This window comes from Jaculus jaculus, chromosome 10, assembly GCF_020740685.1.
Source record: "Jaculus jaculus isolate mJacJac1 chromosome 10, mJacJac1.mat.Y.cur, whole genome shotgun sequence".
In the NCBI taxonomy this organism is placed as follows: Eukaryota; Metazoa; Chordata; class Mammalia; order Rodentia; family Dipodidae; genus Jaculus; species Jaculus jaculus.
The window spans coordinates 84,357,164-84,373,254 of record NC_059111.1 but is presented as its reverse complement, the minus strand read 5'-3'; the positions used below and the strand labels follow the sequence as shown (position 1 = coordinate 84,373,254).

The following is a 16,091-nucleotide window of genomic DNA, read 5'->3' as shown; positions in this document are numbered from 1 at the left end:
GCCTGTGTAATTCTTATGCATAATGCACAGAGAAGTCTCAGCTGTACTTAACAGTCCTTAGCTACGTTAGCATTTAGTTTACACTATTACTTGGAAAAGAAAAGTGAAAGAAGCCCTTATATTTACTCAGTGCTTTCATCTTGTTGCTTCCTTTGCTCTCATATTAACCATCCCTTTGTATGTTCTCTACCTTAATTGTATATATGAAAGTCAAGCAAATTAAATGTGTTCATACATGTTAGGTAGGTAGGTATTTACGACTCTTTAGGTGCTTGGGTAATTCAGAGCTTAAGAATAAAGACTGGTAAACGTAGAATATAAAGCCAGTTCGTTTCAAATTTGTTGATTAGTCAGTTCAAGACTTAAACATGGTTAAAAAGAGATGGTTTGTGAAAGCATTCATGAACCATGACCAGCTCCCTGTTAGGTAGGTAGTTGGCTTGCTCTTTCCTTAAATCTCTGTAGTTGCCACTGCATGTTATTGGGCATTATTAACTTCTAATTTCTAAACAAAAGCCTTAACAGCTACTCAAAATTCTTCCTTGATTGCAGTGTTTAAATCAGAAAGATGATCTTTTCTTTTTCCAGACTAACCCTCTCATGTGTCATGAATAGGTAGGTTTTTTTTTTTTTTGCATTTTCAAATAATATTTAATTTCTGAAAAGCTAGAATAATTCCCCCTGTTTAAATGCTAGAAATATATATAAACATATAGAGTTTATACATCCATTCTGTACTTTCTCAACCATTCTTCACCTCACAAAACACATACAGAAAGACTTGGTAGGTAGCAGCTGGGATTAGTTTCCTGTCTTCACCTAATTTTATGCTTATTTAGGCAAAGGCAGGTTATTTATTCTCATGTGTCCTCTTATGGACAAATACTAGCATATTCCACCCTTCATTTTACATCTGGCTTGTATCATAACAGTATATAAGGCCAGACCTACCTACATCCCTTCCTCCCCTCCCTGGTCTTTCCTCCCCTCTCTTTTATCTTCCTTTTAAGCAACTGTGTAATAGCCAAAGTAGTTTATTGAATGAAGTAAGTGGGTGGTTTCTTGCTGATTATATTTGTCTCTGTAATTTTGGATGTCAAGGTTCTGAAAATTTAGTAAGATTTAAGTAGTATAAAGTTTAGCTGAAAATCCTTAATGATTTTTCTAGGAATCTTTATAAAGTGTGCTACTTCTTTATCCTGGTTTAATTAAGCAAATCAAATATTTTTTCTGAGTTGCTTTCTCTTACCTATGTTGTCTGTATGAATATCTGGATGCTGTATGTTTTGCTATGCAGTATTTTCTTGCTTCAAAGCCCTTTTCATTGTTGGAGAAAAATTGCCTTACCCTGCTGGATTTTTTTTTCTTCAAAAAAAAAGCAATTTATTAATTCTTAGATTTCATTAAACTTATAAGTTACATTAAAATTAAGTCTTATGAAAATGCTTCAACATTAAGGTATTGTAGCCATTTTCAGGGACCTTAATGATCTCAACTGTCCTTAAGGCTCGTAACATGGCATCACTATTGCCAGCTCTCTACATTTCTGCAGAAACACATTCAGATAAGCAGACCAATTAGTTAGCTGGCTTTGGATTTTTTTTTTTCTCTGATTTTAGTTTATTTATTTGGAGAGACATGACTTTTAGGTGTATTGCTGGCCAGCTATAACTCCTTCTTGGGCGGGGGGGAAGGGAGGGTTGGTTTAAATTCTGTAATACTTCTCACTTTACTAATTGTCAGTCTTTTGCTTTACTATTTTGTAATTTGGTTGCTGCTCCTCAGCAGTGGTGTTATTTGAGTCTGCCTGCCTGTGTGGAGGGTCTGGGCATGTGTCAATCTAGCATCTCTGCTGTGGAGGAAGCATTTGACTGGGCATTTGGGCTCCCTGCTAGGAAAGCTGTTGCTAGTGTCTCCTCATAAGAAAACCCTTGACTGACTTTACCAGTGATCATAATTTTTCTCCCAAGTTAGTTTATTGCTAAGGCTGGTTACCTCTTACAGGCTTCTCTTTTTCTTCTTCTCCCTGTCCCTCTTCTCCCCTCTCCATCTCCATGTGTGTGGGGGGTGGGGGGTATACAGGCACTATATGCAGACACCAAAGGAACATCCAGACAAAGATGATGGGTGTTCTCTCCTATGCTCTTTTCACCCTATTTCTTTAAAACAAAGTCTCTCATTAAACCTGGAGCTTTCCATGTTTTGTTTAGACTGGCTAACCAGCAAGTTCCAGTGATACTCTTGTCCGAGCCCCCTCAGCTTACAGGCCTGTGCAGCTATGACTGGCTTTTTACTTGGGTCCTGGGGATCAAGTTCAGGTCCTTATACTTATGCACAGTAATGACTTAGCCTCTGAGGTCTTTCCTCACCCTCACACTGGCTTCTTCATACTGTGTTTCTTATTTCCTATCCATTGAGAAAAATGCTTAGCCATTTGTACAGTTTGCAAGTACCTTCTTCATAAACCAGTCCATTGACTGTGTGGAAGTGGCTGTTAGAAGAGAGGTCAGCGAAAAGAATGTTCCCTTTCCTCCTTTAATGTTTGTTTGTTTATTTTAAGTCAGTTCACTACACAGAAGCAGCAGACTCAGGCCTGAGCAGATCTGCCCCCCAGGAGAGGATGAGCTGTAGAGTTTTCATCTGGGAATCGTCTCCTCTTGGCTATGATAACCCACCATGCAGTTCTAGTCTTGAAATTCCTACCAGGCAAATGAGGCAGTCCTGATGTGTGGATGTTTGATTTTGGTTGAAGACTGGGCTCATAAGACCAGAGCTTGGTCACAGTTAATTTTAATTGGCTCTTCTCAGTTTCATCTTTCCATTTCTGTGGTTTAGCCAGAAAGAAGCCTCAATTTTCTTTTTGAAGACTCTTTTTGGACTTGCTTTGTGGACAGTACTTGATAGGGACCAGTTCCCTTTCTTGTCTCTTAGACCTCCTGTTTCACATCCCTCTCCCCCTCTTCCAACAAAGCAGCAAACCCAATTTTGGCAAGTTGATTGAAGGTGTTTTCTTCAGCATTTCTTCTAGCTGAGCCAGCCAACACAAGGTCCTACCTTCTTGTGTTACTCTGGCAGGGTCTTTGTGGAAGGGAACCATACTTTGGGGTACTTTTAGTAGAAGGCCTCCTCCAAGAGTCGTAAAGGGATTAGAGTTTCCTATGAGAGGGCTTAATAGCCTTTTGGAAACATCATCTGGAGATGGAACTGCTGAATCCATACAATATTATGGCCATTGCAGGCAAGTCCTCAGATGTGTGAACTGTCTCAGAAGGGCTGGCCAGAAGAGAAACTATAGGCTTGTTTGTGTAGATAAGTATCTGCCATAACAAATCTGCCTAGCACTTTGCTGCTGTCAGGTACATATTGGGAAGAGAGATTGAGCAAAGAAGGAAAACACGCTTTATTGCCATATAGGCTAGAGCTGTTGGGCCACCATGTCACAGGCCTTTAGGTCCCATACAAGAGTTGCCAGAGACCCTTAGTTGCTTGCGGGGAAGACCCTTCCACTGAAAGGTCTGCCAAAAAGTTCAGAGCCATTACCCCTGAGTGCTGTAGGAGGCATATATGGGAATAAGGAAAACTTTAGATTTTACAGGCATCATTATTATAGCCCAGAGCCTAGTGGAGTCCCCCGTGGGTTCCCAGGCAGAGTGAAAGCTCTCAGAGGTAGCTGGTTCTCTTACCTCTTACCATGGTGACCAGCAAGCTTAGAAGCAGAAAGGCCTTCTGACCACATTGAGGAATGTCCTGGCTAGAAGCCTGGAGGCACTTCCAAGCTTGCATGGCATGACTCCAAGAGTTCCAAGTCAAGAGGAATGGAAGAAGACAGGCTAAGTGTTTGGTCTCCACACAGGACCACCAAATGTTGCAGGAGGGTAGCCATTGGTGCATAAATTTACCTGTCAGACCAGAGTAACTTACTGAGTACACAGCAAAGACAAAGCAGTCAAAGATAGTAGCAAAAGAACCACCTGCCCCATCCTTGATTTCTGACTATTTCCTAAGGCATGCTTATGATATGTGTTGTCGCAAGTTTAAGTATTAATGCTTCTTTTATGCGGTGCTGCAGGTCATCCACATCCAGGACTGCACCTGTACTAGAAAAATTGCTCTACCATGGACCTAACCATTAACCCACCATCATTTTGCTTTTTATTCATTATATAATTGCATATCATGTGTCTGACATTGTGCTGAGTGAATCCAGAAATAAGATAGGACTCCATCTTCAATGAAGTGAAAATCTGGTTGGAAGACCCAAATGAGCAGACAATTTAATATAATAGTTGTATAATAAAAATGCCTAGGCATTATGGGAGCTGGGTGTATAAACCTCTCCCAGTCCATGGAAGAAGAGTATTTCACTTTGGGAGAACAGATGGTGAATTGGGGATCAGGATATGAGAGGATCATGACTTCTGATTGTCTCTTGTGTCTTTAGAATGTAAGGTTATAAATGAGAATGAAGTTGCAGTGGGTATTTTCTTTATGGTTGGAGATGAGATATTTCCTTCTTTACTTACTAATACTATGCACTGATCAGACCATGTGTAAATTTATTTTAATAAGGGTGACCATATGGATAGTGGAGAGGAATGTCAAAGTAATTTCAGCTGAAACAGTGATGACCTGGGCAGTAAAATTACACAGGGTAGATCTCCATAGGAGCCAAAGCATTGCTGCCACTACACAGGAGTAAGAAGTCTGCTTCTCTTTGGTACTATTTGTCTGTGGCTTGGCCTTATAGCTATAGTGCCTGTGCCTGCCACATAGCAAGTGTTCTGCAGATTTAAACAAGAGGAATATAGAATAAAATATTTATGGATGAGAATGGCCAAGAAAACAGCTTTAGGATCAGTATTAAATACCTTCTAGCTGAGCTGCTAAATAGCAAAACACTCTTACTATTGAAATAACAAGAAAATTTCCCCAAGTTTATTACTGTGCTTAAGCAAATGTTTAATCATTAACAATGGCATTATGAAGGATTCTTACTAAATATTTAGGGGTCACCACCTTCTGTGCTTCTTGCTCATCTTGGAAATTTCTTGGCATCAGTTTTCATTTATTTATTTATTTATTTATTTATTTATTTATTTATTTATTTGAGAGCAACAGACACAGAGAGAAAGACAGATAGAGGGGGAGAGAGAGAATGGCCGCTGAGCCATCTCTCCAGCCCCGGCATCAGTTTTCTTAAGCTGTATGTTAAAAGGTTATTTCATTGACTTGAGTTGAAAAGACCATATATATACTAAACCTAAAATATTAACTATCTGTGCTGCTTCAGTTACAGTGTTGTTGCTTTGAACAAATACTTGAACAGAAGCAACTGAGGGAAGGGAATCTGGAGGCCATCATTGCAGGGAAAGTGTGGCAGGACAGGGAGTTGATACCGTGTCCTCACATCAGCAGGTAGAAAGTAGGACAGAGGAGGGAGAAGCAAGCAGGGCCAGCTTAACTCCTCATGGCTCACAGACCAGTAACAAACTTCCTAAAGGTTCGACAACTTTCCCAAGTCACACCACTTGACTGGGGCCCAGCTGTTCAAACACATGAGCCTATAGCATTACATTTAGATAATCATATTGGCTCTTATAAAAAGTAGCTCCTATCATAGTTCTTCAAAATTTACTTTTTAGTGATAATTGTTAAGATAGAAGTCATGTTTAAAAATCAGCCACTGATAATGGCACATCTGTAATAACACATACATAATTTACTTCAATTTGCTTAAAGTGTGTTTTTCCCCTTGAAGAGCTCCATATTTCAGTTGGCCAGATGCCAAGACCACTTCCTCAGAGGCACCTGTGCCATTTGTCATAGTATGTACGTGGTAGGAGCTAGGCAGCACTGGGGTTCTTTACCTTGTATGCATGCTAGGGTCCAGAAGGTAATTGCTGGGAGCTAGACAGGTGTAGATAGTGCATCCTGACAGACTGCTAGAGAGGTGCCTCCCTCCCCAGGCTGGGGTTGCTGCTGCCTCCTTAAACTCCAAAAGGAAAACAAACCATGCCTTGAAAGACTTTCCTCAAGTTTTGCAAATTATACCTCATTGCCTTCAGAAAAACCACCTACGATACACACAGTAATCTTGTGGCACACAGTCTTTTTCGACTTGGTCTTTTTAGGGACCTTTTATCATGCAACAGCAATCTTCTGCTTTCTACGCTCTTTGCCCCATTTTGCTCCCCTCCTCCCACAGTAAAGTAAGAAGCAAACCAAATGCAAGGCTGTAGAGGAATGGAATTGACACATAACTATTAGGGAATCATTTAGATGAGACGGGGAAATGTGACAAATTAGAAACCTGGACAAATCACTGAGCTAATGTATTTTGATTATAAAATTAGTAGTTGATTGAACAATTCATCCTGTATAATACTTGATATTTGTCAAGTAAATTGACCCCAGCTGTAAAATGAGACTGGATTATATGCTTGACAAATTAGGAAATGTTCTCAGGCAGTTTGACTCTAGGATTTGGAATAACTGATCCTCCCAGCAACCATAGTACCTGCCCTTTGCCCCCTCTGGTTCGTCCCAAGCTGTTTCCAGAGGTAGTGCTCAGGAGTAGCTTCGCAGTTATATGTCACACCTCTCTTCCTTGGTATTAGAACTTGAGTCTGCTGGTGCGTTTAGACTTTGTGAGCTAAGGTGAAAATCCTAGGGTACTTCCTTCCCTGAAAACTGAAACCTAAACTTGTGGATTCCGTTGGGAGAAAGACAGACAGGAGAAGAATTCCTTTTAGGAAAGGTCCACTAAGACTGCAAGAAATCAAGAAGCCTTTAATCCCAGCACCCTGGAGGCAGAGGTAGGAGGATTGCTGTGAATTCGAGGCCTCCCTGAGACTACATAGTGAATTCCAGGTCAGCTTGGGCTAGAGTAAAACCCTTCCTTGAAAAACAAAAAACAAAACAAAAAAAAAAAAAAAGAGAGAGAGAGAGAGAGAAGAAAAAAGCAAGCTAGAAGAAGAGAGAACACACCACATCTATGCACTTTACCCAGTGTCCTCACCCACTGGGCAAATAAGACCTGGTGTGTAAAGAAAGAGCTTGGTGACCTATCACCTTTGTCTGCATATGACTAACCCCCAAGAAGAAGGTTCAGGTGAGAACCTTGTTTGTAGATGTAAACTGCTGCCACAGAGTGACCTGCAGTTTTCTGGCTGTGTGGACTTCAGTCCTAAGCACTGGGTATCATTGATGAACACTTGCGACTTAGTGACTGAGCTTGGTCTACCACACCTTTCAGTATGGTGTATTTTGTTTATAAAGTGTTATTTTTTTTTAAAGAAAAATTCTTCTCTTCCTACCCCAATCTGTGCTGGTAATGAAAATGAAGTCTGAAGTTTTTTGTGATTTTATATTTTAAAATATAACTTTATTGGCAATTTAAAGCATACCTAGTCTAACCAGAGTAGAGGAAGAAGCTAGAACTGTTAACAGATATAATGTTTTAGTGTAAACCCTTCACCTAGAGCTAAGAACTCTGTCAGGCTATTTCTCAGGCTTTGAAAAATGGCTCGTGGCTGGTAGCTGATGCCAGCAGGCCCACTTCACCACACTCCTGTAGCTGCATCAAGCTGGCAGGTCCTTGCAGTAGACGCAGATAAGGTTAATGAATGGGCTGGGACTTGACCTCCATCCAGTCTTTGTGTATAGATGTGTGTACACATCCACAAATCCCACGACGTGTGTGTGAAGATCAGGACATCTTTCATGTTGGTCCATATCTTCCCACCTGTAGATGTTCACCAGACAGTGATCTTTAATCACATTGTCTATTCATTATATTACTAAAAGTTATAGATGGTTTTCAGTGTTGTATTATCTTAGTGTTTGTTGTAGAAGTTGGCTGGTTAAAATAAGGATTTGTACATGCTGGTATTTTCTAGTCCTTCCACAGCCATTGGCTGTTCTGTAGTCAAAGAAACACAGATTCCAGAGCTGAAGTTCTTTTGACCTGTTACATAATGTGTGGTTCTGAAAATGTGAAAGGAATGTCAACTTGGAAGTGCTATGGATGCTTGTGGATTAAGTCTGACCTGTGATAGAACTTCTAGACAAAGGTGTCAAAGGAACTAGAGAAGTGCTGGTGCTATTTGCTGAGTTTTGGGTCTTTGGCAGTGGCTGATATATTTAGAGGTAGTAATAAAAGTTCAGCAGATTGTCATACTTGCCATTGCACTACTGGGAGGTGAGAAGCTTTCATTTTTTTTTCGTTTGTTTGTTTATTTGTTTTATAGCCCATGATGTCCTCTAACTCACCGTGATCCTCCTACCTCTGCCTCCCGAGTGCTGGATTTAAAGCTGTGTGCTACCACTTATGAATCATTTGTGATGTTGAATTTTACGTTGAGATGATTTCATACTGACAGAAAATGTGTAAGTATTATACAAATAATACTTACTGGATGCTTATAACATTTTACCTTGGTTTCCCTTCTCCCTATATAATATGCATTCATGTATCTTATTTTTTTCTGAATAACATAAAAGTTGTAGACATAATGCAAGGTGTTTCAGTGTCGATTTCAAAATAAGAACATACAGCTTTTAAATGTTTGCTTGGGGACAAAGTACAGGTAAGTGAAAGTAGAGGCCTGCAAAACCATCTTGAGTGCTAGAGAGCTTTAGTGTCTCTAATGCATAAGAAATCAATACAGAACGACATTCTATTTTAAAGTAAGTTATGTGGCATAACAGAGCAACACCAAAAAACGTACTGCAAAAAGAGGAGGAAAGTGCAGTCAGTCACTTCATCCTACAGAATGAAGAAAATTCTTCGTTGGTACAGAGTCAGCTTGAGAGGTGTGCTCTGTGGAAGGACAACGGGAGGGGACACTTTCTCTTTCCCAAATACACCCTATCTTATGTTTGCCCTGGACAGTGAAAGTTCTGCAGATGGATGTGTCACTGCAGACAGTCCTGAAATACCTGGAGCACATGGGATGTCACAGGTTCTGTGTATACAAGAATTGACACTCTACAGTTCCCTCCCTCCCCCCCTCCATGACCAGGTCATGAAGCTGCATCTCCCTCCATAGCACTTGTCCTTAGGTGGTTTTTTCATTAATTTCTTTTTGGCTGTGTAGGACAAGAAGTAATGGAACTGGTTGGCTGTAATTGCTTGAAAAGAATGGAAGGAATGTTTATAAAAACTTCATTAAGCCACTGTCAATCTAGAACTTCAGGGATGCTCTAGTGTTTTTATACTGGGTGGAATTTACATCCAAACGCTTTCTGTGTGAGCTACTTCTGCACCTACTGTAGTTATTCTGAACCTGCCTAGAAAAGCTGGGTAAAGTGCTATATTGTTTTCAAACTTGATGGCTTAAAGTAAGGAATAAAACTGATACAGTTAGGTAGTGTGAAATAACATTATTGTTGAAGATCTGCTTCTGAAAGTTTCTTATGTGTGTCTGAGTTTTCTTTTGCATTAGAATAAGATCTGCAATAATCGAATGATGTCTGTTTGGAGAATTATAGGAAAGATAAGTGAGTTCATTTCTTAAGCAGTGTGTTAAAATTGTTTTAAATTTATGTAAATGTTTAGCTTTTATTTTTGCATTCATATGTACTTGTGAATGGTGTTTTGCTGTATTAATATTTCATTTTTGGCAAGGGGATCTTCATAATGGAGGTTTAGACTAATTGAATAGCACATTCTTTTTTTTTTTCTATAAGCTGATACTGGCTAAGGGAGAATGTTAGGTCTTTGTCCTGTTTATCTAGTTAAAATTTTTTTTAAAGAAATGACATTTTGGCAGCAAACATTAGAAGGACTATAATTTACATGAATTTTCATTAGGATACATATATTTCTCAGCTGAATCTTTAGTTACTGGGTGGCATCTACTTCTTTTTGAGTTTGCATTGTTCAGGGCTTTTAGGTAGGCAGCCTTGAGCTGTGAGTCTGCAATTTCGCTTTGCAGAACACAGGTGGCCTCAAGTAGATTAATGTCTGACTTGTTCGTCAGTGTACTGTATTAAGCCCAGTGTGCTCGTGTACATATTTTTCATGCTTCTAGCTTATCTTCATAATCTTTAATCTCCTTGTGCACACTTGCCTCGTGTGTAGAGCTCAGGGTTGAATTTGTTCTGTAAAATTAAAACACAGTGTAGAGGGCTGTTGTCAGGAAAATCTCCATGACCCTGATCCAGCAGTGCACTGATCTTAACAGAAGAGCCAGACCCAGGCGTAACGAGCCAGAACCAAACTTAACCACATCCCCAAATCTTGACTCTACTTACCCAGAGCCCATCTTTCTTTTTTTTTTTAAATTTTTTATTTATTTATTATTTGAGAGTGACAGACACAGAGAGAAAGACAGATAGAGGGAGAGAGAGATAATGGGCGCGCCAGGGCTTCCAGCCTCTGCAAACGAACTCCAGACACGTGCGCCCCCTTGTGCATCTGGCTAACGTGGGACCTGGGGAACCGAGCCTCGAACCGGGGTCCTTAGGCTTCACAGGCAAGCGCTTAACCGCTAAGCCATCTCTCCAGCCCCCATCTTTCATTGAACTCAGACATCGTACTTAATCAGCTCTTATTTATATTTATATAGTTTTTAAATAGTTTCTACCCAGACATGGTGGCATACACCTTTAATCCCAGCACACATGAAGAAGAAGTAGGAGGATCTGTGTGTTTGAGGCTACCGAGACTACATAGTGAATTCCAGGTCAGCGTGGACTAGAGTGAGACCCTACCAAGAAAGAAACAAAGAAACAGAGGGAGAGAGGGAGGAAGGAAGGAAGGAAGGATGGTTAAAATTTGGGTTATGAATGAGATTACTGGACTCTGAACTATAATTATTGTTTTCAGATTTATAAACTACATCTGTACATGAGTGTCACTTTTCCAGAAATAGATTACATAGAGTTACCTTCTAGATTATAATTTAAAGGAAACAATGCAGAATAAAATGTGAGTTTGCCTTGTTTGATGGTACTCATGGGAGAGGTGGCACCAGGTGTCCTACAAGACCCCTGAGCCCAAGGTCACTGCATGCATTGAGGTAACTGATTTCCTATATATCTAAAAGAGCTTGCTGGGTCACATAGGTGGTTTTTCATATTCTTAGGATAGCTTTTAAACCATGTTGCTCTTTGTTCAAGTCACGGTAAACCCCACTGTGACACACGCCTTTAATGCCTTTAATCATGACTTCGAGGCCACCCTTAGAGTACATAATGAATTCCAGGTCAGCCTAGGCTAGAGCAAGACACTACTAAAAAGAGAGAGAGAGAGAGAGGTGCCCGGGGCGAAGGCGGCGCTGCAGCACAACCTGGGCCTCGGAGGAGCCGTGGTCGTGACGCTCTACAGGATGGGGTTCCCCGAAGCCGCCGGTTCCTTTAGAGCACACCAGATTGAGGCTGCTCCCACCAGCTCCACAGTTGATGGGTTCAAGTCTCACTTCATCTTTAAGGAGATCAAGAAGAAGCTTGGAGGAGGAAGGCGAGCAGTTTGTGAAGAAAATCGGGGCATTTTTGTGTTCAAGGTGAAGGACGGCCCTGGGGGCAAAGAAGCCACGTGGGTGATAGATATGAAGAATGGCAAAGGATCCGTGCTCCCTAACTCAGACAAGAAGGCCGACTGCACAATCACCATGGCTGACTCCGATCTGCTGGACTTGATGACCGGCAAAATGAACCCTCAGTCGGCCTTCTTCCAAGGCAGTCTGAAAGTCACGGGTAACATGGGCCTGGCCATGAAGCTCCAGAACTTTCAGCCCCAGCTGGGCAAGGCTAAGCTGTGAAGCGACCCCTCTGGCAACCGTGGCCAACCGAATGAGATATATAGATACCTCGCTATCCATATATTTCATCGCCCCAACTTAGAGGGAAGCTACGCGTTGGCATGTGACATGAGGTAGATTTGTTGTGAAATAGGCGTGACCAGTTGTGATCTCCCTAAGCTCTGCATGTGCAGGGTCCATCGATGTATACTGCTGTTGCTTTGTGGACTTGCATAGAACTAACTAATTGTGCATGACAGATTAATAGCAATTATGGTGTGGGGTCAGTTGGATACAGTGAAGAGTTGTGAAATCGGAAGACTTGTAAACAAAGCTCTTGTTTTGCCTAGGAGTGTTTCGAAGGGTGATCCTACTGAAGATCTGACCCAAGAGTTTTCCTTAGAACCAGGGGAGAAACAATACGGGCAGCTGACTAGAAGGCCATGTTGAGCACTTAATTACATCCGTCACTTTCTTATTAATAGTTCTTAGGATCCTGTACTGAGAGTTAAAAAAAAAAATTTCATTAAAATTTTACATTTCCTGTCGGGCATGGTGGCGCACGCCTTTAATCCCAGCACTCGGGAGGCAGAGGTAGGAGGATCACCGTGAGTTCGAGGCCACCCTGAGACTACATAGTGAAGTCCAAGTCAGCCTGGGCTAGAGTGAAACCCTACCTTGAAAACAAACAAATTTTGTATTTACTGCCATCAAAAGTGATGTTTTTCTTCCCAAATAAAATAAAAGAATTACATTCAGAGCTTGGGGTGGGAAATCGGATAGCAGAAGCAGGCCTATTTTTAAAGTGATATATTTTTTAAATGGGTTTCTTTCTTGGAAAATCAGGGTATTAGAGTCATAAGCTACTGTTGCTAACAATAATTGAATAAAGTTTGCTTTCATATTAAAAAAAAAGAGAGAGAGAGAAAAGGAGATATTACAATCTATCTTGATAACCTTAAAATATTAGTACCAGTTATTAGTAACCACTAATCTTGCTTTTAGGTTTGCTCTAGGTTCTGTACTATAAAATGTTTTATTGTTTTATAGACATCAACTGTTAGTGGTACTCTTGCTTCTCTGCCTAAATGTTTCCATCAGTGGGATGCCGTACAATAAAGAGAGTAAGAATTAGGATATGAAGTTACATATTACCTGGATTGGAATTTCAGCATTGCTATTTAGCTGTGTGACACTGGGCACATGGTTTATCCTCTTTAATATTGTATCTCAAGTGCAAAGTGAGGTTATCATAGCAATCACAGTCAAATGGGAGTAGTATTTATACAAAAGTACACATATCATGATACTTTTTAAGGAGCAATAAATGTTTTCAGTAACTAATGTTTTATGAGTATTGGTTATTTTTATTTCAAAAGCATGTGATTTAAAGAAATAATAAATGTTTATGACTTGTTTGGGGAGCCATCACTTTGGGGGCAGCTTAGTTGGGTGGTTCTAGTTTGGTGTGTTGCTCCATTCAGGGTATGGACAAGGGTGTGGTCACCCAAGTGTCACTGGAAGCTAGTGGCTATATGTACACTTTGGTATTTTGCAGACTATGTCTTCGGCCGTGGTGCAATTGTATGCAGCCGACCGGAACTGTATGTGGTCAAAGAAGTGCAGTGGCGTTGCGTGCCTTGTTAAGGACAATCCACAGAGATCATATTTTTTAAGAATATTTGACATTAAGGTAAGTTTTGCTGTGGTGCTTTCACTGTAAACAGTAGGTTAGTTTTTCCACCTGAAGTACAACTTTGTTTCAGTATATTTGTCTCTTATTTATTTGAATCGAATATTACAAGGATAAAGCTTGATTATAAATACTTTTAATCTAGATACTAGGACAAAGTAGGGACATATTTTAAGTCCAGGTAAGGATATTGTAATCCTCTTGATCCACAAATCTTTTTTTTTTTTTTAATTTATTTATTCATTTGAGAGCGACAGACACAGAGAGAAAGACAGATAGACGGAGAGAGAGGGAATGGGCGCGCCAGGGCTTCCAGCCTCTGCAAACGAACTCCAGACGCATGCGCCCCCTTGTGCATCTGGCTAACGTGGGACCTGGGGAACTGAGCCTCGAACCGGGGTCCTTAGGCTTCACAGGCCAGCGCTTAACCGCTAAGCCATCTCTCCAGCCCTGATCCACAAATCTTGACTTCTGTGCTTCCAGTCATCTGCTGTCAAACACAGTACCAAAGTAGGAAATGGAAAAGTTACTGAAATTAGCCATTCATGTTTTGGATAACTCTTACTGAAATGTATTATTGTAGTTGTTTTACCTAATTATTAATTCTCACTGTGCTTAATTTATAAATTGAACTTTATCAAAAGCATGTTGGTGTAAGGTAATGTGTGGGGGGGGGGGTGTATGTGTTGTAGATTTTCAGACCCATGGGATTAAATATGTGATTACATATTTGCATGTACTATATGAAGAAAGAAAGTTTGTTTACAGAAGCAGTTTGATTAATGAGTTACCTGCTTTGTTTTATTCCTAGAGGATGTGGGGTTTTTGTTTTTTTGGTAGGTGCATTTGAATTTTTCTTTTTTTCCAGGATGGGAAGCTATTGTGGGAACAAGAGCTATACAATAACTTTGTATATAATAGTCCTAGAGGATATTTTCATACCTTTGCTGGAGATGTAAGTCATTTTCCTTCATTGCCTTGTTTAATTTTCTGTTGTATGCCTCTTCTAGTCTGCCCTTCTTGTAGAGCCCTATTGAAAGGTCAGACTCAGCATACTGTTTGATTTGTTTTTCTGAAGAAAGGGCATTCAGTTTGAGTTTCTACAATATAAGGCAGTTTCTCAATGGACCTTCTCCATGCTTTTGATCTTAAAGTTGTTCAGACCCTAAGGTGATTTCTTAACCACCAAGAAAGTCACCCTCTTCTCCTTTAGAAATGTTACTCTGTGTTTTGGGGGCATCCTTGTGTCATGAAGCTAAATCCATGTGTCCTTCTGTTTATTCTTTTTGGTGGAAATACTTCAGACTTGTCAAGTTGCTCTTAATTTTGCCAATGAAGAAGAAGCAAAAAAATTTCGAAAAGCAGTTACAGATCTGTTGGGTCGGCGACAACGGAAATCTGGTAAACACTCCTACCTTTCTTTTCCTTCTTGCATATTTTTTAAGTTTGTTGAAGTACTCATTGCAGTAACCTTGTTTGTTGCATAAAAATTCCATGTGACTGTACATTTGGAATTGCTAATAACATTACTTTTAACATAAATTTCTTATTTGATGTTTAATAAAACTTATGTAGACAAGCTTGAGGGAAGTCTGCAGTTGTACACAGCATCTGCAATCATTGCCTTGCCTTTCTCTTGTTCTAATGCCATGTGCTGTGGACTGTAAGAAACTTAGTGTAATATATTGAGACATAATGTATAATAGACATGCTTTTAGAACATGAGGCAAGATGGTTTAGAATTTTAGGTTTCTTGGTTTGGAGCTATTGTTTGACATCTCTGCCCGGCCTTGCTGTGGAAAAATAAAGGTGACCCTCTCCACAGTCATCCTCTTAAGCATGTCAGTCACTTGGAAGTTGAGACTGGGGATCAGATCTCAATTTTTTTGGTCTCACACTTATACTCTGAAAGTCTTCTGTAGTTCAGAGGTACAGTTGCCCCAGTCTGAGGGTCACCATATTCAGTCCTCACCAATAAGAGGAAATAAGCTATAGCAAAAGAAAGCCCAGCGTCAGTGCACACTTACCATTTTATATACTGTCTTTGTTCTTGGATGGGCTTCCAAGTGGGAAGTTTTATTTTCTTAACATGAAAGTAAGTGAACCAAGCTTTTGACTGCACACTGCTATCTTATGTCCTCTGTTTCTGATGAGGACTGTGAAGGTCTGCCTTGCTGCTTTTTTTATTCTTTAGGTTCAAGAGCAAGCTACCATGTGATTTCACTTACAAATTAAATGTCTGTTTTAAAAAATTAGGTATTAAGATTTGAACGCAGGGGCTAGAGAGATGGCTTAACAGTTAAGGCCCATGCCTGTGAAACCAAAGGACCTCGGTTCAATTCCCCATGACCCACATAAGCCAAATGCGCATGATGGTGCATGCGTCTGGAGTTCGTTTGCAGTGGCTGGGGCCCCTGGCATTCCCATTCTCTCTCTCTTTCTCTGTCTCAAAATAAATAAATAAAATAATAAATAAATGAATAAATAAATAAATAAATCTTTTTTAAAAAAAGGATTTGAACACAGTATCCCACGTGCAGTCTGACTGGTACTGTAATAGCAAAATGTTCCTAGCCTTAAGTATTCTGCTAATATTTCTAGCAAGCGTCCCACATTAGTTAATATTCTGTTTTAGTCAACCAAACTACCCATTT

General features: G+C 40.2%; 1 protein-coding gene, 1 non-coding gene and 1 pseudogene across 2 annotated transcripts in view; 2 read left to right on the top strand and 1 right to left on the bottom strand.

Annotated features, from left to right (window-relative positions):
- Wasl (WASP like actin nucleation promoting factor) overlaps nucleotides 1–16,091 on the top strand; it is a 68,705-nt gene that overhangs the window by 27,287 nt on the left and 25,327 nt on the right. Inside the window, exons 2-4 of the mRNA XM_004658601.2 lie at nucleotides 13,303–13,437; nucleotides 14,306–14,392; nucleotides 14,742–14,838. Of these exons, the coding sequence (XP_004658658.1) occupies nucleotides 13,303–13,437; nucleotides 14,306–14,392; nucleotides 14,742–14,838 (319 nt within the window). The remainder of the gene's footprint in view (nucleotides 1–13,302; nucleotides 13,438–14,305; nucleotides 14,393–14,741; nucleotides 14,839–16,091) is intronic.
- LOC123464288 lies at nucleotides 1,460–1,592 on the bottom strand. The gene has a single exon (XR_006639517.1). It is a non-coding gene; the product is annotated as a small nucleolar RNA SNORA33 (small nucleolar RNA).
- LOC101616722 lies at nucleotides 11,266–11,897 on the top strand (annotated as a pseudogene).